This window comes from Diabrotica undecimpunctata, chromosome 3 (assembly GCF_040954645.1).
Source record: "Diabrotica undecimpunctata isolate CICGRU chromosome 3, icDiaUnde3, whole genome shotgun sequence".
NCBI classification, from domain to species: Eukaryota; Metazoa; Arthropoda; class Insecta; order Coleoptera; family Chrysomelidae; genus Diabrotica; species Diabrotica undecimpunctata.
The window spans coordinates 20922751-20946257 of NC_092805.1; the positions used below are offsets into that span (position 1 = coordinate 20922751).

Sequence of the window (23507 nt, forward strand, 5' to 3'; positions counted from 1 at the left end):
TACATGTGTGTCAAGCTTTTCGCGGCATTATTTTAAGAAAAGGAAAGGTTAAATAGATAAATAAATAAATAAAAAAAAATTATATTTTGACGAGACACTTAATATTTCTAAACTTCCGAGTGGATGCAAAAGAACATCCTATCTCTTCTAATGCAACATTAAGGCAGTACCGTGGATTTGACATTCTGTCATTTTTACCAAAAAGCTCGCGAAGACGAAAAAGCAGAGATAGATCTGAAGGACACTAACCACATTGCAAAAGGCAAACATTAATGTTTGTATTTTGAGAACGATTTCCGAAGTGCAAATTAAAAAGAAAATTCAAAAAAATCAATAAATTTATTTTAAATTTCAATTGTGGCTTATTCCCAATAAAATAGTAATTAATCTAAATATAACTTTAAATTATTGTTATTCTTTCAGCTTCATATTGGAAACAACAAATTGTCTTATATAGACAGCGACATCGTGGCCCGTTGGGACTCTTTGACCGAATTAGACATTAGAGACAATCCATGGACTTGTGACTGTGAAAACCAATGGCTGATAGACGATTTAATGCCTATTTACATTAAACTCGATGAAAATGCCGCCAAGCAGGTTATGTAAGTAATTTTGTCTTTCTGTATAAAGTTCCATTTATATTTCTCTGTAATTGTGATTGAGGGTGAAACAGCTGGAATAAAGGTAAATGGAGTTCCCATTAACAACATTAGATATGCGGACGACACTGTGATCTTAGCCGAAAATATTGAAGATCTTCAGAGAGTGGTGACCAGAATAGCGGAGTATGGAAAAGAGTATGGTCTAACAATGAATGTCAAGAAGACGAAATTTATGAGAATATCAAAAACTCAAAGAAATAACGAGAATCTCCTAATAAACTGAACCAACGTCGAACAAGTGGACAAATATGCATATCTGGGAACAATGATTAACTCCACAAATCATTACATTCAGGAAATCAAAATCAGAATAGAAAAGGCTAGAGCAAATTTCAACAAAATGAGAAGAGTGCTATGTACAAGGGATTTAAAATTGGAACTAAGAGTTAGATTTGCGAGGTGCTATGTTTTTTCGACTTTATTTTATGGAATGGAATCTTAGACCTTGAATGCGACATAAATGAAAAAACTGGAAAGATTTGAGCTGTGGGTGTATAAAAGAATTCTGAAAATATCGTGAACAGAATACGTCACAAACAAAGAGGTTATGAGAAGTATGAATAAAGAAATAGAAAATTTTAAATATAATTAAAACAAAAAAATTGTAGTATCTCGGACATATTACACGTGAAGAGAAATACACCTTGCTCCAACTGATTATGCAGGGAAAGATCCAAGGAAAGAGAAGCATGGGGAGGCGTAGAATGTCATGGCTGCGCAACCTGAGAGAGTGGTACAGATGTACATCAAATGAACTTTTCAGAGCAGCCGTCTCAAAAGTCCGAATAGCTATGATGATTGCCGACCTCCGCCGCGAAGATGGCACTTGAGGAAGAAGTAATTGTGATGGTACTCTCAGGTAACGAGCGATCCACAATTATTTTCATCAAAGCTATGTGAGCAAAAAAATACATACGTCTTGTTTTAATCTGAATTTGTATCATTGGTGTTTATAAATCAATTTTAATTAACATAGTAAAACATAAAAAAATCCGCCAAAACCTTTACAGGTTACACAGAACTATAATAAAAAAAAATCAAAAAAATTAACAATAACATATAAAATCAAAGAAGATGCTATATATTTATGTCCACCACCAACATCTCTACATAACGTAACTCTTCTCATTGAGTCTATAACATTCTCTGGTCATCGCTCAGGACCCAAGGACCCATTTTATTCTTCTCTATTCTTTGTCTGAGATTTTCCAAATCCGGTACAGAAGTTTTAAAAATCGAATTTTTTAAATGTGGCCACAGAAAGAAATCGCAGGGAGTCAAATCACAGGATCGAAGGGGGAATATAATAGGCGTATTTAAACTTATGACCCTATTGACGAAAAAGTCCATATTAAAATTCAAATTTTGCATGGTTGGATGGTTTTGCATGGTTTGCAACTGATTTATAAATGGAGTTAAAATTTCTTGACGGTATCTTTCAGCGTTTAGAATCACTACATCTGTATATTCTGAGAACTTGTGTACCCAGAAAGATAAATCTAACATTCGTCGATAAAAAAGGTTTTGCCTCATATACATCATTATTATTAAGATTGTTCAAGAACCAATTACAGAAGACTAGCCTTTGGGGATAGTAGTTTAGGATGATGTTATGGAAGGCTTGTAACGATACCGATGAAAATGAAAATCTTGCTTAAGAATGCGCTGGAAAGTTCCATATCAGAAATCATCCCATTAATCTAAATGCCGAATTGATGTACGTGGTTGATCTACAATAACTGTTCTGACCAGTTCGATGTTTTCTTCTGATCGTACTTTAGGCCTGCCTGCCCCTGGCTTGTGAATTACCCTTCATGTTTCTCTATAAACATCTACAACACCACGAATAGTTCTGCAAAATACGTCATAATGAACCGCAACATTGGGAAATTCTTCAACAAAATCTTCAAAAGCTCCTCGGTTGGAGTAAACCCATTCACCGTTAATTCATTGGCCATTTCTAAAATACATTTCGAGCATAGATCGCTTTTGTTTATCAGTGAAAACCATTTTTAATAATAATTTTGTATGCAAAAAAATTAAAAGCACTAGTAAAGAAACCGATCCTATGTTGCTAGATTCATTGAAGCAAGAAGCAAATAGTTTAACTATGTATTACTTACAAAAAATATTAAACCTATTTATCAAACATTACAATGTTTTAGGTGTGCTGCTCCTATTGAGATGGAAAAGACTTCTTTCCATCACCTTCTAGTTCGTCAAAGCCAGATGAGATGTTTAGACACTTATGGACATAGACCAGAAAAGGACGGTCTTCTACTTGTAGGAGTCTTAACAGGTAAATTTGTTTTTTGTTTTAAAATTATAATTTTTGGCATATATATCAGACAAACGGCGTTTAGATTTGAGGGTGATAACGTAATCGATCATTTTTTTAAATAAGAATAGAATTCATGTGCTGTTTTAGCCCATTTAAAAGAAATATTTAATTTTTAAATTAAATTAATTTCCACAACAAGAAGTATGTATTTATCTAAGTTATTAATACAAAATCCACTATTAGTAAAATTAAGAGAAACTTTAGAGAAACTGGACACTTGAAGCTGTACATTTAATACATGTTGCAACTGCTGGTCATCCACCAATAAATAATAATTTAAACCTTGATGTATTACGTATGGCGGATGATCGTTAAAGTAATTCAATGCAAAGTGAAGCTGATCCAAACTTTTCTAAAAGGTCTGTTTTACATGTACTAAAAAAATACCATCCTTATGAAATTTATAATGTCCAGGAAATCAATTAGGATGATCCAGATTGCCGAATACAGTTCTGCGAAGGAATGCAAGATTTATGTAATCAATATCCACATTTTATTCATCAAATCCTTTTTACTTAGTAAGCAACCTTCTGTTTACATGGAACAGTGAGTCGGCAAAACAGTAATATTGGAGTGAAGAGGATCTTTATTTGACTGAGGCACGCCGCGCCATTAGCACCATCAAAAAGTAAATGTATGAAAAGAATAGTCGAGGATATCATTATTATAGGCCCTGTTTCGTCAATGAGCCTCCTGGGAAGCAAAGATATCTAATTTTTTACAAAATAAACTTGCAGAAATTTTTCCAAATGAAAATGATTGTAATTTACCAAAGGAAAACATATATGGTTTCAGTAAGATGGCGCACCTTCTCGTTTTCCTGTCCGTAATTTTTTGAGTATATGTTTTCCTAGGAGATAGATTGGTAGACGAGGAATAATAGATGGCCCCCAAGGTCTACAGATTTTACACCTCTTGATTTTTTCCTTCGGATTACTTAAAATCAAAAATTTACTACTATCGACCACAAAAATTATAACATTTTGAAAATATAATTAGATTGGAAATTCGTAATAGAACATCAGAAATGATCCACAATATTCAAGAAGATTGTCCTCGTCGGTTCAATTACTGCCAAGAGGCAGGTTGTTGACAATTTGAACATTTAATTTAAATGAAAAGTACTTTATATTTGTCAAATAAACATTTTTTTTGCTTTTTGACAGCAATAAAATGTATTTTCTTTTTAATAAATTATGCACATGCTTTTTTTGTGTAAATTAAATTAGTTCAAAAAGTAAGCAGTTGTTGGGCACCCTATATAAATAATTATGTTGTTTATATCACAGAAAAAATAATTGAATACCCGTGCAAGTGAGCTAGCACACGATCCCATTCACATTTAAAAAAATTATCGATTACGTCACCACGCCCATATGACTAACGTCACTATTATAATATATATACCAAAAAATTATAATTTAAAAATTATTAAATTATTAAGCCAAATATTATTGCATTGGAGCACAAATTAGTCAAACCTTTCGCGTTTGAATCGATATCAATCAATATAACTGATATTTCGGTGTAGTTCCCACCTTTTCAGTCGACTCGGGCTAATACAAATTCAAACTCGGAAGGTTGCGCTAACCAGTGACGTGGAAACTATTTTGGAGTCATTGGTTGAACCTTTCGAGTTTGAATTTGTATCAGCAAGAGTCGACTAAAGAGGTGGGGACTACACCTCAATAACAGTAACACCGAAATGACTAATTTGTGCTCCAACGCCATAATATTTGGCTTTTAAATATAGATATGCTTGTGTGTGTATGTGTGTGTGTGTTTATACTTGTTAGTATATGTTATTGTGAACATGTATAAATAACAGAAGAATCAGTTCTTTGGATATTATAGTTCCTAAGTTTAAGTAATATTGAACATATTTATTTAACAAAAAATTGCAAATAGAATTCCTCTTCTACTTTCTTAAGACTTTCCAATAATTTATCAAATTCTCGTTTTGTTCCAAAGATAACGGTATGGAAGTGACCAAGAAAGCACCAGACGCATTACCAGAATCAGATGAACCACTCAAATTAATTTTATACCATGAGCAAGCAAGTGACGATGATTATGTTGAAATGAATGATATTTACGTTGAACGCACGAATGCCTATTTCAACTTACTCTGTGGATTTACTGTAGGTAAGAAGTCCAATTTTTTATTGTTACATTTAAAAGAAATGTGATGTAAGAAGGATGATATTAATAATATAATTATAATGCGTTAGAGTATTACATATCACGTTGGAAGCATAATTTTGATTTTTGTATCAGGGATTTTTAAGGAAGATGTGTTTTACAAACTATAGAATCAGAAATAGATGTACTATATGTGAAAGGATACTTATGAGGCAAGATGTCTAAAATTTCAGCATTATTAAAACAACGTTTTATTCAATCAAGAATCTACAGTTTAAATATTATTTCTTTACATTACATTTTGTTCTGGAATGGTTATCTATTGGACTATCGAATCTTAACAAAAAAAGAGTTTGTTCTTTGTTGACTTATTTGATAAAATTTGTATTGCTGTTTCGATAAATCTTCCTCTGATTCTGCTAATGCTATTAAGTGTCTAATAAATGGTGTTTCCATAACATAGCGAGTAAAACATTTTTGTTATCTATTTGATATTTAATTTATTTATAATACCTAAATAAGACCATTGAAAAGAAAGAGGATTAAATAAAAGTCATGTAAAACAAAAATAAAGAAAGACAGAATTGTACAGAATCATGACAGACAAACAATCAGACAGAAAGCGCAAGAACTAAGAAAGAAAGGGATAAAGTGAAAGTAGGGTATGAGAAAATAATACTTCGATCATGAAATATGGAGCTGGGATGGCATAAAACAAACGTTGGTGGTAGAGACCAACACCAAAATCTAAGCACCCGCAGAAAAAAAGAAACAGATGGCGAAGAACAATGCGAAGAAAAAAATTACGAACTATGGAAATGAAATAAAACAACAGAGGAACAAAAAAAAATTAGAAGAAGGACAAGATACAGTTAGCAACATGGAATGTTAGAGGAACTTTTAATGAAGATGCGATAAAGGAACTAATAAAAATGAGACAAAGAAGTATAAAATCGACTTTGCAAGAGATAAAACAATTAGGGTCGGATATAACTGAAATAGAAGATATTGTGCTCTTTAAAAGTGGAGAAAAGACAGAACGATCGAAACTGGTTTTATAGTAGCTAAATGTATCAAGGATAAAGTGATAACTTTTAATGATCACTTTTTAAGTCTCTGATAGCATGTTTTCGGCGAGGAAAATCGGCCCAACAAACTGGCATCGCTTGGCAATTAACAGAAACGACTGGCGAAATAGATTGGGGAAGGTCGAGGCTCAACTAGGGCTGTAGCACCACTGATGATGATGATGATGATGATGATGATGATGATGATGATGATGATGATGATGATAGGACGAGTTTAATACGAATTAAAAGTAATAAAAGGGACTAGACTCTAATCAATATTCATGCACCGTCAAAAGACAAGGACGACGAAATAAAGGATCTTTACCACAAACAGCTAAGATAATGCCATCAACACCCAACAATAGAGCCAGAAACATCGGCCACCAATTCACGGTTGATAATTCTACCTTTGAAGTGGTGGACAAATTCACATACTTAGGCTCCCTGATGACCAAGGAGAACGTCATGATGAAAGAAATCAAGCGAAGAATAGTCCTAGCAAACAAATGCTATTTTGGACTGAGTAGACATATGAGAAGCAGAAACTTAAGCCAAAAAACAAAAATAACCATATACAAAACCCTTATACAACCAGTGTTGACATATGGGTCGGAGACATGGACCATTTCCAAGGCAGATGAAAATCTCCTGCTTATATTTGAACGAATGATCCTGAGAAGAATATTTGGTGGCATCTGTGAAAATGGTGTTTGGAGAAGGAGGTACAACTACGAGATATATCACAGATATAAACATATATTTGGTGGTAAAGATGTAGTATCCTTTATAAAAATAGGAAGACCAAGATGGGCAGGACATCTGACAAGATCACAGCAGAACAACCCTCCTAGAAGAATCCTTATGTCACAACCTGTGGTAAGTAGAAGTAGGGGTAGACCAAAACTCAGATGGAGGGATGGTGTAGATGAGGATGGTAGACAAATAGGCGCAGCAAACTGGCAACAGTTGACAATGGATAGAACTGACTGGCGTAATAGACTTGGGAAGGTCGAGGCTCTTTTATAGGGCTGTAGCACCAATGATGATGATGATTACCACAAACAGCTAAATAACGAACATAAACGCTTACCTAAACGACATGTGGAAGTAATAATGGGTTATTGTAATGCTAAAGTGGGAAAAGAACCTCTGTACACTGCAGTAAGTGGTGACCACAGTAAACATGAAGTATCAAACGATAATGTTCAAAGACTTATTGGATGGATGCGATGGAGGAAAATATGGTGACCAGAAGCACACAACTAAAACGAAAAGAGATATCCAAAGGCTCATAGGTCTCCCCTGATGTAATGACAGTGAACAAGATAGATCATATTATGATTGAAAGAATGGCATAAATACAATTCAAAAGATAAAAGTATAAGAGGTGCTAAAATCGGACCATTACCTCGTTAAAGTCACATGTGCGGAGAAGGCAGGAGAAAAAATGAAAAAAATAATAATAAAACAGAAAGTACAATATTAAAATACTTAAGGAAGAAGAGATAACAAATTAATATAAAGAATAAATAAAATTTTCCAACAAAGTGACTGACATTTACAAAAACAAAGTGACTGACATTTACAAATAGAGCAAGCAATAACAAATTCATTCTGTCGTAGGAGAAGCCAGCTAGAAAATAGTTAAGGGCGACTTCAAGAGAAGTATAAATAAAGATTGGTTTGACGAAAAGTATCAGGCAATAGCAGAGAAAAAGAAGAAGACCAGACATCAATTATGAACAAATAATAGTGATTGTAATAAACAAGAATATATATAATTATATATATATATATATATATATATATATATATATATATATATATATATATATATAGAATAATGCGAGGAAAACTTAAAGCTCTGTGTAGAAAGAAAAAGCGATATTATAATGAATTAAAATTATAAGAGATATGCAGCTTCATATGCAGCATCCACTTTAGCCAAAAAATCACCAAATTTCTAGTGAGTGAGTGCTCGATTGCCTCTTTTGATAATGTCTGTTATTTTAACAGCAACTTTCATTGCAACTGTTTGACGTAAGGATTTGCCACATAAGGCCTCTTGGTGAACAATGCAGTGAATAACAGGAAAGATGATATTATTTTGTTTAAAGAGTCAAGTAAACGCAGTTTTACTTTCTACCATTACTTTGGCTTTATCGATTACAATGCAGGAACATTTATCGAACCCTCCTTAGTCAGATACGGCTTCTTGTCCGCATCGAAAATGTCAGTTCCCATGTTTGTTCCATGTAATGGAACTAACCTAATACGTCTCCTGCTACAGTGAAGTCGTCTTAAATATTTCGAACACCAGTTACAAGTTAACTAATATCCAATTGGTCAGTACTTTCGTCCAGACACAAAAAAACGTGCATTTTTAATTGAGACATACAACTTCTTAGAAACATATTCATTGTTATTGAGATACTGCAACTGTTTTGAACTTCTCGACAATTTTTGGTTCATTAAAGTGTTCTGTCATTTTTATTGCACAATTGTTTAAAGAAGTCTATCACTAAATAGTTTTTTTGCTTTCGCAATTTCCATAGCTACTTCATATGAAGCCGCAAAACTACAATTTTGATCTCTATTTGACTTTTTAACTTTTTGAAAAAAATTGTTTGTTGTTTTAGTTTCTTCTTATATTCCGCAATTATGGTGGTCCCAGACTCGCCAGTATATTATGGAAACTTTTTTTCATGCAATGAAGTATAATGACGTTTTATATTATATTCTTTGGGAACTGATTAAACTTGCATACACACAAAGCATAGTTTACTATTATTGTTTGTGTTTAAATAGTCGGTTTCCCATCGGTCATTATACGCTTGGTGTTCGTCCGCTATTTTTTTTTGAAAAGACATCGTTATATCTTTATTTCAGACTAAATTAATTACAATGAGCAGTTTGACTTTATTACTGGTCACTTACCTCTCATAAAAACTAATCACATCTACAAATATCAATAGATATCAAGAGTCTGAATACTCCAAATCCATTCGCATGATGACTACACCAACAAGTTGTTACTACCGACAAGCTATGCGTCAAAAAGGAGGGACGGTTTACATACAGCGTTGCCAGTTAAAGTAAAAATTCTTTAACTAGTGATATTTTTCTGCCTACTGTGTTTATTTTTTAATAACATAGATTTACATATATTCCGGATTTATGCGTTTATATTTTCTAAACGCAGAGTATCCATCCGCGGCCGCAAAAAATATAATCGTGGGCCGCATGCGGCCGCGAGCCTCACGATGGACCTACCCTAGAAATAGGATAGCTAAATATTGAATAGCGTCTTTTAGATTTAGTCATTTTAATCTTATATTTAAATTAATTTTTGTACTCATATGGTTTTGGAATTTTATCCAGTTGTTTTTTTATTACGTTGGTAGAGGTTTTTCCCATACCTATTAGATATGTGCTTCATATTACAGTGTACATAATAAATTTATAATAAATTATTACTCTCACTGCTGTTCTTATTAGTTCTAAACTTTCAACCAGGATTTGTTGGCAATTATTAGATTGTCATCCTGTACCTTCAATTTTCTTCTTCTTTCTCTTTATAAGCAATTCTGCTTGGTCATTGGCGGATTAATAACTTTATGGGAGGTTGTCACTCCATCTTTTGCGCGGTCGTCTGATACATCTTCTGTCGATTGGAAACTTATCTCTTGCTATTTTGACGACACAGGTCTCCTCCATTCTGCTTATGGGGTTATTCCATTCTTTTTTTCTATTTTGTGTCCATTCATTTATACACTGTACATTTTCTTCTAATATCTTCACTTCTCTCTTGATTTCTCTGATGCCATCAATTTCTATTTTACATCTGGTTGTTACTTTGCTGACTACTATTGTTTTAGTTTTCTGAGATGAGATTGTCATATTAAATTCTTTTGCTCTAATGGTAAATCTGTGGACCAGTCTTTACATACTATCTTCATCTTGGGCTATCAATATTGCGTCGTCTGCGTAACAGAGTATTTTTATTTCTTTGTTTCCTATTCTGTATCCTCTTTCTTTGTTAACACTTTTGATGATTTCATCCATGATCAAATTGAAGAGCATGGGGCTCAATGAATCGCCTTGTCTTATTCCGCTGCCTATTTCTATAGGTTCTGTAAGTTGTCCATCTATTCTGACTTCCATTTTGTTGTTTTGGTAGATGTTTTCGATAGTTTTTATAATATTTAGGAGAACTTCTTTATTATCGATCTTCCACTACAAGATCTTCCACTACGAAAACCCTGTTATTCATCTGCTAAACTTATCCTCTGATTTATCAGCACATGTAAAATTTTAGTTGTAAGTTTTAGTGTAGTATTTAACAAGTTTATACCTCTGTAGTTTTCTGGATGTTTTTAATCTTATTTTTTTAATATTACAATTAGTTCGCTCGTTCTCCATTCTTCCGGTATTTCATTGTCTTTTATAATTTTATTAATTAATGTTGTTAATTGTTCTATCATTGCTGTTCCACAATATTTCAGTAATTCGTTTGGTATCCCGTCTTTACCTGCTGCTTTTCTGTTCTTCGGGTTTTCAAGTTGAAGTTGAAGTTGAAGTATAGGCTTCAAGCTTCAACATAGGAAGCAATCATAAATTGGTATTGTGAAAAATCCGAATGAAAACACATATATGTGATAACAAAACACCAGAATACACCACAAAGATAAAAGTCGAAAGCTTACAGGATGACTCCACAAGATACCTATTCCAAAAAAGAATAACCGAAAAAAAGCAGAAACTTTCAATTGAAATATTCTTTATGTATCAAGTTTAACCACCAAATGCAATAACATGTTTTTAAAAATTTACAATTTTTTCCTTAGACTAATTTCTGAAATACGAAAACAAAGTTTACAGTAAGCTACAAGGGCTTGGATTGTTGAAAATGCCCAACATATGGATCTTTTATTCGGTCTTCATGGAATAGATTTTAAAACTCAAAAATATTATCTTCATAAGAAAACAACCGATCGAAGAGATTCAAAATTCAGAATATAAAAGTATTAAGTGTCATTTTTGTCTACGTACTTTTTTAATTCTTACCAATGATTAAGTAGTCCATTGTATTATGTATTGTCCATTGATATTTATTGTTTACCAACTGATATTTCTTTTTAGGTATTTTAGTCGCAATTCCTGCAGTCCTTCTAATGATACTTGCTTACCAGAAAAAATGGTTTAGCATTCAAGGCATGTTTGACAAATCTCCGGCTTCATATTCGAGAAGATTCTATGCTGACACTGCTGCAGATGATTTTTGAGAACTATTATTTAAAATGTGCTTTTGTTATACATTTTTTAGGTTGTTTTTAAGTTAATTAAATCTTATAGTACGTAAGCCATACATAATAGAAAACATTTTTAAAAAAATGTATGTAAAAAATATGTTTTTGTTTAGTAGTATACTTTATTTACATTCTTATTGTAATATTATAGTTATAAATCGTTTTTAATAAAAGAGTTTCTAAAAATAAAATGTTATTTATTTTTCATAATAATCTGTCAAATTAGAGTTTCTCTTCATAACTTGTAGGATATAAGCGCCTGTACGCTTATTCAAATTTGAGCTATTTTATACAGAAACTTGCCCAATAAAATATTATTTTATTTTCTTATTTTTTCGAATGCGGAAATGTATTCATTCGATTTATAATAAGTGGCTATCCTTTTTTAAATACCCAAAATCAAGGAACAAAAGAACACATTTAATATACCTCCCGCCGGAGTTCTCACCCGGGCAACACCCCTCTCGGTGGGGAAGAAAAACAAAATATGCTACGCAAATATCACAACAAAGCATCTCCGTTCTTATCTTGGGGGTGCCGCTGGCTTTTATGTTCTATTATCTGCTGCCTATTCATTAGCGACATCAAAAAGTAAATAATTTCATTAAATTCTTTATTTATTTTGTCGACATCAATCTAATAAAGCGGCATTTACGAGTATTTTAAAATTGGCCACCTCCCTAAGTGAATGCATAGTAGTTATCATAAGAAGAACGAAAACATTTTTAAAATGTAATATTCAAAATAGAGAAATGTAACTTCTACACTAGAAAAACGCTAGAGAAACTACAAAAATACACGATTTAAGATCTTTCATCACAAATTTTGTTTTTCGGCTCTCCAAAACAGAAATAATTTAGAATTTTTCCCTAAATGCATGCCAATTGGGTCTCAAAGAAGTTGATTTTCAAAAATATTTAATCAGATTCAATCCTAATTCTAATCCAATTCAGATTCAAAAAATAGTGATTGCACGATTTGATTAATTTTTAAGGTAGCACTGAAAGGATATACATTTAACCTGTAACGTGCTCGGAAATAAAAATTCCTGCCATGTGGAGTTTCATAGAATGAAAAATGAAAACTAGAAAAATTTTTTATAGAATATTTATTTGAAAAAATGACAAACACAACCTTTGCTATATATTTGGTTCAGTGTGACATTTGGGCTCTAAGAAAATCATAAATACAATGCGGCTCAAACAAGACAAAAAGTACGGAAACGAAATTTAAAATAAACGAAAACTTAAGATAAAATCAAAGAAAATAATGCGAAAACTATAACTATTAATCATAAATAGGGAAAAACTCAACATTCCCTTATGTCAGTTGGAAAAGAAACCTTCAAGTCACTTGGAGAAGGAAGAAAACCTTGGATAACAGTAGAAATTCTGGAACTTATCCAAGAAAACACAACGTAAAAAAATTAATAAATACAAAGAAATTTAAGGAAACATCAGAAAGAAGATTTAAGGGACAAAAGATAGGTGGCTCTCCGACAGATTCAAGGTAATAGAAGATCTGAATAAAATCACACATTTAATTTACACAAAAAAAACAAAGAAACAGACAGGTTCTTGAAATGGTACAATAATGAATATCTTTAAAAATGATAAAGGGGATATAATTTTTGATCTAAAAGAGAGATTGTGTCAATGGACCAATTACATTCAACAACAATTTAATGATAGAAGAATAAAACTGTCATTAGAAACCACATAGGATACCGTTCCATCAATATTCTTCTTCTTCAGTGCCTTATCCGGTCCGGAACTTGGCGATCATCAAGGCTATCATGGTTTTGTTGACTGCTTTGCGAAACAGCTCCGCGGAGGTCATCCCAAACCATTGTCGGAGGTTTGTAAACCACGAGATACGACGGCGTCCCGGTCCTCTCCTGCCAAATACTTTACTACCCTGCATAACGAGTTGAAGAATTCGATATCTTTCTTCGTTTCGTATCACGTGGCCGAGATACTCAAGCTTACGTTGTTTCACTAAATTAAGCAGTTCTTTTTCTTTTGTCATGCGCTTTAGCACCTCAACGTTGGTGACATGGTCCACATACGATATTTTTAGTATCCTCCTGTAGATCCACATCTCGAACGCTTCAATCCGCTTTTCAGTAGCTTGCGTCAGTGTCCAGGCTTCAACTCCATGCAGTAACACTAGAAGAATATAGCATCTCACTATCCGCATCTTGGTTCCCAAACTGAGATCACTGCAGCACAGCAAGGATCTCAACTTGATAAATGTAGACCGTGCCATTTCAATTCTGGATCTAATCTCTTGAACGTAGTCCCATTGTGAGTTGAGGGTAGTTCCGAGGTAAGTGAATCTGTCGACTCTTTGGATCTCTTCGCCACCTGCCATTAGTGCCCCGGGATCTAAATTTGCACGGCTGCCAACCATGAATTTAGTTTTCTTAATATTAAGGTCTAGTCCGTATGTTACGCTCACAGTTCTTCCTCGGTCTAGTAACGTAGATCATTTAGGCTGGTTGCTAGTAACACAGTGTCATGGGCGTAGCGGATAATATTGATGTATTCACCGTTCACTCGGATTCCCATCTCTAGGTTTGTGAGGGCTTTAGCAAAAATTTCCTCAAAGTATATATTGAAAAGAGTCGGCGCGAGCACACCGCCTTGCCTTACTCCTCGCATGATCTTCAGTTGGTCGGTCAGCTGGTCTTCGACCTTGACTTGAACACTGGTTCCAGTATAAATTCATGATGATCCGAATGTCCTTTTTATCCAATCCTAAAGGAAGGCAAAAGATTTCCTGGCTGAAAAATCTCGTACTTGGTTCAACACAACAACCACAAATCTTTTCAGAGCAGCAGTTTGCAAAATACAGATTGCCATGATGGTTGCCAATATCCGAAAGGGATAGACAGACACTACAAGAAGAAGAAGAAGAAGAAGCGGGTATGTATATACAGGTCGATTTTTAAATTTCTTTTTGCCTTTATTTTGGATAATCGTAACTACGATGACGTCACAATAACGTCGCGATAACGTCGCCGATTTGTTTTTTAAATAGAAACCTATATTTTTTCTGTCAAAATCAAATCTCTTCCCCACTTCAGTTCTGACCCCCCGAAGGGAAACTAGTGGTCATGGTGATGTTGCGTATTGTCAGTCTTCAAAGATCTTTGTTTCTGGTCATTTGACAAGCAACTAAGTCAAATTTGACAAGCAATTTTAACTTTAACTTTAATAAGTACATATTTTCGTATAATATATGAGTAAATATCAAATATTTAATGATCTACAGTTGTTTCCTTTTTAAACTTGTTTACGTTGCTATAATACACATGTTCAAAATATAGGCAATAAAATTTAATAAATAAATATAATTTACATACTCAAAGGCAGTCTGTTATCAATCATCAAGAATTTGTTTATAATATGAAAATGATGAACATCTCCTCATAACTTCCCTCTTCCGAAAGATAATAGAATTCCTGTTTGACGCACTCAAAGGTATGAAGTACGTGTCAGTGGAACTTAATGAAATCCCTGTAAGCTTTAGCCGAATGAATAGAAGTAACCCTAGAAACCCGATACTCGGAACAATTGACTGTCGTCTGTCAGTCAAGGGTGGCTTGATTTTACAATCCCCAATTAGAAGGCGTACGTTTAGCGATTAAGGGCTATGTCATGAGAGTAATTTTGGAGATAATATTATTATTTGGGTGTGGAACATGGTCGTTCGGAAAGTGGGGCATTGAAAAAAAGGGGTCAGTTCATTACTTTTGGTTAATACTCTATATATATATAGTAAGGAGAGGCAAAACTATGGAATAAATTATTTAAAAAAAAAGGTAACTTTGAAGGCAAATCCCGAAAGAGCTCGATTTCAGTTTAAAAATAGAGGTTGCATGGTAGCTCATTTAAAAGGCTTAATTCTCTATTCAGTCATACAAACATTAAGATAATTAGTTATACAAGGTTATCAAAAAAACATATTTAATTTTTAGATTAAATTAATTGTCCCAACAATAAGATCTAATCCAACCTAACACAACCTAACATTTTACCTGTTAAGAAAGTTGGACATTGAATTTTATAAACTCCGTATTGAAATTCTTTGTGAAGACTGTCCCAGATCTTATATAGGCCAAACAAACCATAGAATCTAAAATAGGACTTATGAACATTCGATTTCTGTTTGCAATTCCGATTGAATTTCAGCTCAATTTGAACACCACGTTCATACAGGTCACAAAATTTATTTTGAAAACTCCAGAACCATGGTCCGAGAAGCCAAGAATTATCCGAGAAGCCATAGAACTAACACAGTATATACCAGTACAAAGCGGACTCAGACAGGGTCACTCGTTAAGCCCACTTCTCTTTAATATAATAATGGACAAAATAATACAAGCAGTACGTAAAGGTCATGGTTACAGAATGGGGAACACAGAAATCCAAATAATATGTTATACAGACGACGCGGCATTAATCGCCGAGGCAGAAGACGAGCTCCAAAGGTTAACACCCATCTTCAATACAACAGCTAAGAAATGCAACATATCAGCAGAAAAAAACAAATGTATGACAACATCTAAATACCCACTACGATGTAAAATCGAAATCGATGGGAAAATAATAAAGCAGGATGCAAGGTTTACATATCTAAAACGAAACGACTACTAGAAACAACAGAGATGAAAATACTCCGACGAATATCAGGGAAAAGTCTGTTGGATAGGGAGAGAAGCGAAAACATAATAAGAGCATGCAATATAGAAGATATAAACGGATGGGTGACAAAACGGAAACAGGAGTGGAATGAACACATTAGTAGAATGGCAGAGGATAGGACAGTACGAATAGCACGAGATAAGTCACCAAATGGACGAAGAAGTATTGACAGACCAAGAAAATGATTTAAGAGGCTAATATTGACGAAGAAACAGGCTAGAAGGAAGAAGAAGAAGAAGAAGTAATAGAAATTTAAAAAAGCCAAATTGTCTCAATAAAAGAGATGACGGCATACGGTTACCTTCAACATGGAGACCTCTCATAAATAAAATATCATCCGCTCCACCCACCAATCAAAATCCTACTGTCAGAAATGTTCATGCCAACCCCGCGCCAATTTTGAGCACCAATCCTTGCCCCAATCCCCACGGTAACCCCCACACCAACCTCCACCCAAACCATGACACTATCGACGGTATAAATGAACCGTCCTCTATTCTCAGTGGCAGTAGTGAATTGATTGGTGATGAGTGTAGTAGTGTCTGGGGGCTCGGAAGACTGAAACCTCGGAATCCCTGAAGATGTTAAAGAGGATGTCGAAAGCTCCAAAACTAAGTTTGGATGGGTTAAAGTCAATAAAATGGGGCTCTTAGGGAACTATTTTTTAATTACTGGAGCTTTCAATTGTGATTACAATTATGTATATATGTATATATATATATACATATATATATATATATATATATATATATATATATATATATATATATATATATATATATATATATATATATATATATATATATAGGGGGAGAATATCTAGCCTAAGGTTTAGCTTCCACATTCGAATCAATAATTTCATACCTGTTTTAAAATTCAGATGATAGAGGTGATCCATCGGGCTGCAAAACAGAGAAGGCAGGTAAAAAAGAAGAAAAAGAAATACTCTAATGTAAATGGACAGAGTAAAATTTAGTAGTGATAAAAAATAAAGTAACTGTTAACACATCTGCCTTATTATTATTTGTACATGTTCAATACAATACAATTATAACCATAACCTCCAAATTAAAAACATTAGAAATATTTTCTAAGCACGCCTATGATAAATTATGTTGGGAACGAAAGCATTTTGAACCAAACGAGGTCTTTTATTAGTTAATTATCGGACCTTTGGATACATAAATACGTACCAAGTTGATATTATGTAGGAACGTATTTCCTTTATTGCAATTAGTGAGAATCAGAAGGGATGTTTGTAATTGTGGGTGGTAAACATTTTATTAAATCATTCTCTACCCACGATCTGATAAGTGGGTTGTGAATTCCAAATGTTTTTGTTGGTAACAAAGGGACACATTGATGTTTGCTGGACGAGATTCTAAAGAATATATTTAAATTGGACACATATATCTAAAGTCAAATATTTGGGATATATTTTTGTCCTTAAAAAGACAATCACATACAATGATCTCCTGTTAGTGATCTCATAGTAACAGGAGAATTTTACTGTCATCATTGGATGTGGTTGTCTTTTTAGACACAAATCACATGCTATGATTTTATTCTGACAGGTATTATTAAGTTAAAGTTGGTTTCATGTAATCAAATAAATAATCTTACAATAAAGTCGTCCCAGGAACGCAAATAAGAAATATTGACAATAAAATTTTAAAGTCATCTTCTTTAAAATGTATAATACTAAGGTAAAACCGGATAACAGTGACAGGGAGCAGACAATTGACATATTTTTAAATATCTCGCGCAGGTTTTGTACGCCCAAGAAAAATGGAAATTTGACGGTTTTAAAATTTCACATGTAGTGTCGCCCTCTTGTAAGAATAAGCAAAAGCTGCGTAATAGCAGCTACATTATTTGAAATTTCAGAAGGTTGTTAAAATTGTGATAAGAGAATCTGACTAGTACGTCATAAGTAAATCTTTACTATTTCTAAGTGATCCTGGTAAATTTTTGCGTTTTCTGTATAAGCTGTTGTTTTAAATCGTTATTAATTAACTTATTGGGCAAAAATATATAGAAAGTTCCGGTTAAGTTAGCTACAAATGAAACGTCAAATAATTTGCGTTTGCGGTATTGCCATGTCATTATTATGTATATGTTTTATGCCTCAAATATGCTTTGAAACAGTACATTTTTATTACATTATTTTATGGAATCTGGTATGTTTTAAATTTGTTTTTAAATTTATATACAACACGAACGAATGAATATTTGTTTCTTTTGATATTAATTGCAGTTAGTTATTAGCAAATTTTTTTATAATTGGCCTTTGGTAGATTAGCGGATAAACTTGGCAATACTGTAAAAATCTTGAAAACATTAGTTGCCAGATTGCAACAGATGTCCAGCAGATTTCATTTGCAGCTCTACATGGAACTAATCCACAACTTTCAATAAAATATTAATTTTGGTTTCAACCATCAGATCTGCAGTCATTAAAATTATTATATTGATATATCGTAAAGATATATCGGGAAAGATGTTTAAATTTAAAAACTTAAAAATTAAACTTAATCTAAATTATATTAAATTAAACTTAAATTAATTAAACTTCATTTAAAAACTTAAAAAGAACGTTTAATAAAATTAATACTATATCGCATGATCTTTAGCGATTTATTAAAACGACATGGCAACACTGTCAAATACAAAACTTTCCTTCATTTGTAGCTAACTTCATCGGAACTTTCTATATACTTTTGCCACTTATTGAAATATTGTGTTATTTGTTTTGAGGTTAATTTTGCCATGTGTCAATGTTACACTACTGTATAGTGTCAATTCCAAAATCTTGATATTATTAGGTATTTACATACATATGAGTTTTCTTTTCAGCAAAAATGTCGGAAAAAAGAGATCCTAGAAAACATACACTAAAGAAAGGATGGAATCTGCCGTGAAAGCTGTGTAAATACCAAAGACGAATAGCTCATGCATTAACCAAATTAGCCGTCTGGGGATTTGAATTTGACTGAATGCAGTTAAAAATTAGTGTACCTACAAGATTACCTAAAACGAATTGAGAGAAAAATCTTTTTAAAAACGGATTGCCGGGAAAAGATTGGATTACTGGTAACATATTGGTTTTGAATTTAAGGTGGATTCAATAACTAACAAGTATTTTTTAAACTATATTTGCAGAATTTGAGAGACTTTGTAAGGATCTACTAAGTTAGTTGAGTAGAATTGCTCAAAATCTTCCCAAGAACCGCGCTGAAGCCTGTTCAGCTGAAGTGTTGACATTATTAAAAAGAATGGTTTAGGAAATAAACCACAAAATATATTCAACTGTGACGAGTCTGGTTTTCAAACAGATGTTGGAATACAAAAAGTTTTATGTCGAAAAGGATCTAATCCAAATAAAGTTGTAGGCACCGTAACAAAATCAACGTACACTATTCTGGTTTGCTGTAGTATAGTAGGAAAGTATTTACTTTTGTTTGTAAATTATAAAGGTTTATACTTGTATTCTACCTGCTGCCAAAAACGCCTTGACGATGTTATATTTAATTATTCGCTATCGTGATGGATGGAATAGGTTCATTTTTCCAAATGGTTTATAAACGTTTTCATCAAAGATACTGCATAACTGGAATGCCCTAAGCTTCTAATATTTGATGGTCATAATTCACACTTCACTGTGCCATTGATCGAAATCGCCTGTGCCAATAATATTGAACTTTTTTCTTTGCCGGTTCACATATCTCATGCTTTGCAGGCCTTAGATGTAAGAGTGTTTAACAGCGTGAAGCAATCGTTGTGCAATGTATTAAAAGATTATTAACGTGCTACGGGATGAAAAAATGTAGACAATGTAGACTTATAACGTAGTTAATATGGGGTGTCAATGTTTTCTTTGAGTGTGGATAACATTGACATCTGACACATTTACAAAAATAAAAAGGGTATCAAAGATTTACTCGTAATATAGTAACCTAACAATATGCGTAATTTCAAATTTCTAAGTAGTCATATGCGGGTCAAAATCTGGTCACTTGTTTTACTATCACGGAGAACAACATGAGTCAGTAGGAGGCGTCGGATTCTTCATAAACAACAGCTAGCAGGAAATCTAAAAACTGTCCAATCAGTATCCACTAGAGTTACATATGCCACGTTCAAAATAAATACTAGATATAATATAAAAGTTATCCAAGTCTATGCTCCAACAACAGAATATACAGACGAGGAGATCGAAGTCTTTTATGATGATTTAAGCACAGCCATCACAAACAACCGTACACATTTCACAGTTATATGTGGAGACTTTAACGCCAAAATAGGAACAAAACTGGATCCAGCAGAAACTGCTCTTGGAAATTTTGGAAGTCAGGGACGGAACGACCGTGGCGACACTCTTTTAAACTTCTTACTAGAGAAAAACCTATTCTTAATGAACAGTTACTACTACAAGAAACCTCACCGCAGATGGACGTGGAAAAGCCCAGATGGGAAGACGACAAACGAGATCGATTACTTTATCACTGATAAAAGATACATATTTACAGATGTGACAGTGCTAAATAAATTTGCGAAATCAAGCGACCATCGTATGGTGAGAGCCACCATTGTGTTAAATACCAACTATGAACGACACAATATGATAAAAAAGAAGTAAATAAACATATGGACACATCCAAACAACGAACAAAATTTTGAAGATCATATCGGTAAATTCCTTCAAGAAAAATCATCAACAAATGATATTAACATCCTAAATGACATAATAGTAGAAGCAATAACAGAAGCTCAAAAGAAATGCTGCCCAAAAAGCGTGAAGGAAGAAAAAATTAGTCTGGAAACCCAGAAAAAAATGGAACAAAGAAGAATACTGAGAAGCGACGAAAACTCTAGTAACGACGATATAAATAAAATGAACAAGGAAGTATCAAGAGAAATCAGAAAAGACCATTGAGGAAAATAAGAGTATGAAAATAATGAGACGCAAACTCACAAATGGAAATAAACAAATAGTCAAACTCAAGGATAGAAATGGCAACATCACATCAAACAGAGAACATTTGTTACAAATTGTGGAATCATTCTATGAGACATTATATAGCAACCAATCGACCCTAGATATAGTTGAATATCAGCAGAGGAAGGTTCAAAATCAGGGTTCCGAAGATATCCCAGAAATCTCCTTGGACGAAATTTACAAGGCTCTAAAAAAGATGAAGAATAACAAAGCTCCGGGGGAGGACGGTGTCGTCACGGAAGCGATAAAGATAGGAAGCTCAGTACTGATAACCAAAATTCAAAAGCTCTTTAATCTATGCCTATGGAATCAAAATATCCCAACAAAGTGGAATAATTCAATAACTGTACTCTTACACAAGAAGGGAGATATAGCAGACCTGGAAAGATACAGACCAATCAGTCTCCTTAACCATCTTTATAAATTATACACCCGAATAATAACGAACAGATTAGAGACAAAGCTGGATTTTTACCAACCTCGGGAACAAATAAAGATAAAAAGGGGAGTCAGGCAAGGTGATACCATGTCACCAAAGCTGTTCATTACCGTTCTTGAGTATGCATTTAAAAAACTAACATGGCAACAGAAAGGAATATCCATCGATCTAGAAAGATTAAACCATCTACGTTTTACGGACGATATCGTGCTTCAGTCAGATAATCTGGGAGAGATCAAAGACATCAGATACAGATCAATAACAACAAGGTAGAATTAATCGATAAATACACATACTTGGGTCATGAAATTAGAATAACCAGAGACAACCAAACCTGCGAGTTAAATAGACGAATCACGTTGGGATGGGCGGCATATGGAAGGATGAGAGACATTTTTAAAACAAATACCCCAGTTTACCTGAAAAGGAAGGCATTTAACCAATGCATCTTACCAGTCTTGACCTACGGAGCAGAGACCCTAACTTTAACGAAAGCTACTGCCGAAAAACTGAGGGTAACACAAAGGCGAATGGAGAGATCAATGCTGGGCCTGACCTTGAAAGATCGCGTGAAAAATGAGGAGATACGCCGACGAACTGGCGTAGACGATATTATACTGCGAATCAATAAACAAAAGTGTAGGTGGGCTGGACATGTTGCTAGAATGGAAAACGGAAGATGGACGAAGAGATTATTGGAGTGAAGACCAAGAGCCGACAAGCGAAGTCGAGGCAGACCACGCACCCGATGGACCGACGACCTAAGGAGAATAGAAACAAACTGGATTGCATCAGCTAGAGATAGAGAGAACTGGAGACGTTTGGAGGAGGCCTATATCCAACAATGGATGTGAAAATGGGGCTGGATGATGATATGCGGGAAGAAAAATATTTTGTGAAGATTTGTCAATGTTACCCGGATCTAACTTATTTTACCCGAAATTTATTTTAAACTAAAATTGTGGCTTCTTCTTCTTCTTCTTCAGGTTCCTTCTTCTATCTGAGGTTGGAAATCATCATCGCTATTTTAATTTTATTGGCCGCGCTTCTGAATAATTCCAATGAGCTGCAACCGAACCACTCTGTCAAATTTCTTAGCCAGGATATTTTGCGCCGTCCTGAGTTTCTCTTCCCTTGCATAATTAACCTAAGTAATATGTACTTCTCGCCCCTCATTATATGACCCAGATATTGAATCTTTCTAATTTTAACAGTTTTTATGACTTCACATTCTTTCTTCATGCTTTGTAACACCTCTATATTAGTTACTTTTTCAGTCCACGATATTCTGTGGATTCTCCTGTAGCACCACATCTCAAAGGAGTTTTAATTTTTTAATTTCAGACTGTTTTATTGTCCACGCTTCCATGCCGTATAGTTAAGTAGAAAAAACGAAACAACGTAGCATTCTTGTGCGGATCTCTAGATTAAGGTTACGGTTGCAAAGTAAGTTCTTCAATTTTATGAACGTCTTTCTTGCCATTTCTATTCTAGATCTGATTTTTTTGTTTGATCTCCATCTTCGGTTAGCCACGTTCCTAAATATTTATGTTGTTACTCTTTCGTTGTATTATTGATGATCAGGTTATCTACATTTTGTGGTTTTTTTGAAAATATCATTGATTTCGTTTTCTTGAGATTCATTTGCAGTCCGTACCTTTCACATGCATTAGATACATGTTGTATTATGTACTGTAGATCTTCCATGTCACTTGCAAATAATATTATTAATGCTATTTCCGTTGACCAAAATATCTTGAAATATCACTTAACTGTAGACGTTGAATAAGAGTGGTGAAAGTATGCACCCTTGTCGAACTCCTCTAACTATAC

At 33.8% G+C, this 23507-nt stretch overlaps 1 protein-coding gene across 3 annotated transcripts in view; it reads left to right on the forward strand.

Annotated features, from left to right (window-relative positions):
• LOC140436551 (leucine-rich repeat transmembrane protein FLRT3-like) overlaps positions 1-11728 on the forward strand; it is a 38107-nt gene extending 26379 nt beyond the window's left edge. For 2 of the 3 annotated variants that reach the window (XM_072525458.1, XM_072525459.1), the window contains exons 6-9: positions 424-605; positions 2831-2964; positions 4978-5151; positions 11361-11728. In XM_072525458.1, the coding sequence (XP_072381559.1) occupies positions 424-605; positions 2831-2964; positions 4978-5151; positions 11361-11503 (633 nt within the window). In that variant the 3' untranslated portion in view covers positions 11504-11728. The remainder of the gene's footprint in view (positions 1-423; positions 606-2830; positions 2965-4977; positions 5152-11360) is intronic. The other variant, XM_072525460.1, reaches the window with a different exon arrangement.
• The last annotated feature ends 11779 nt before the right edge of the window (positions 11729-23507 follow it).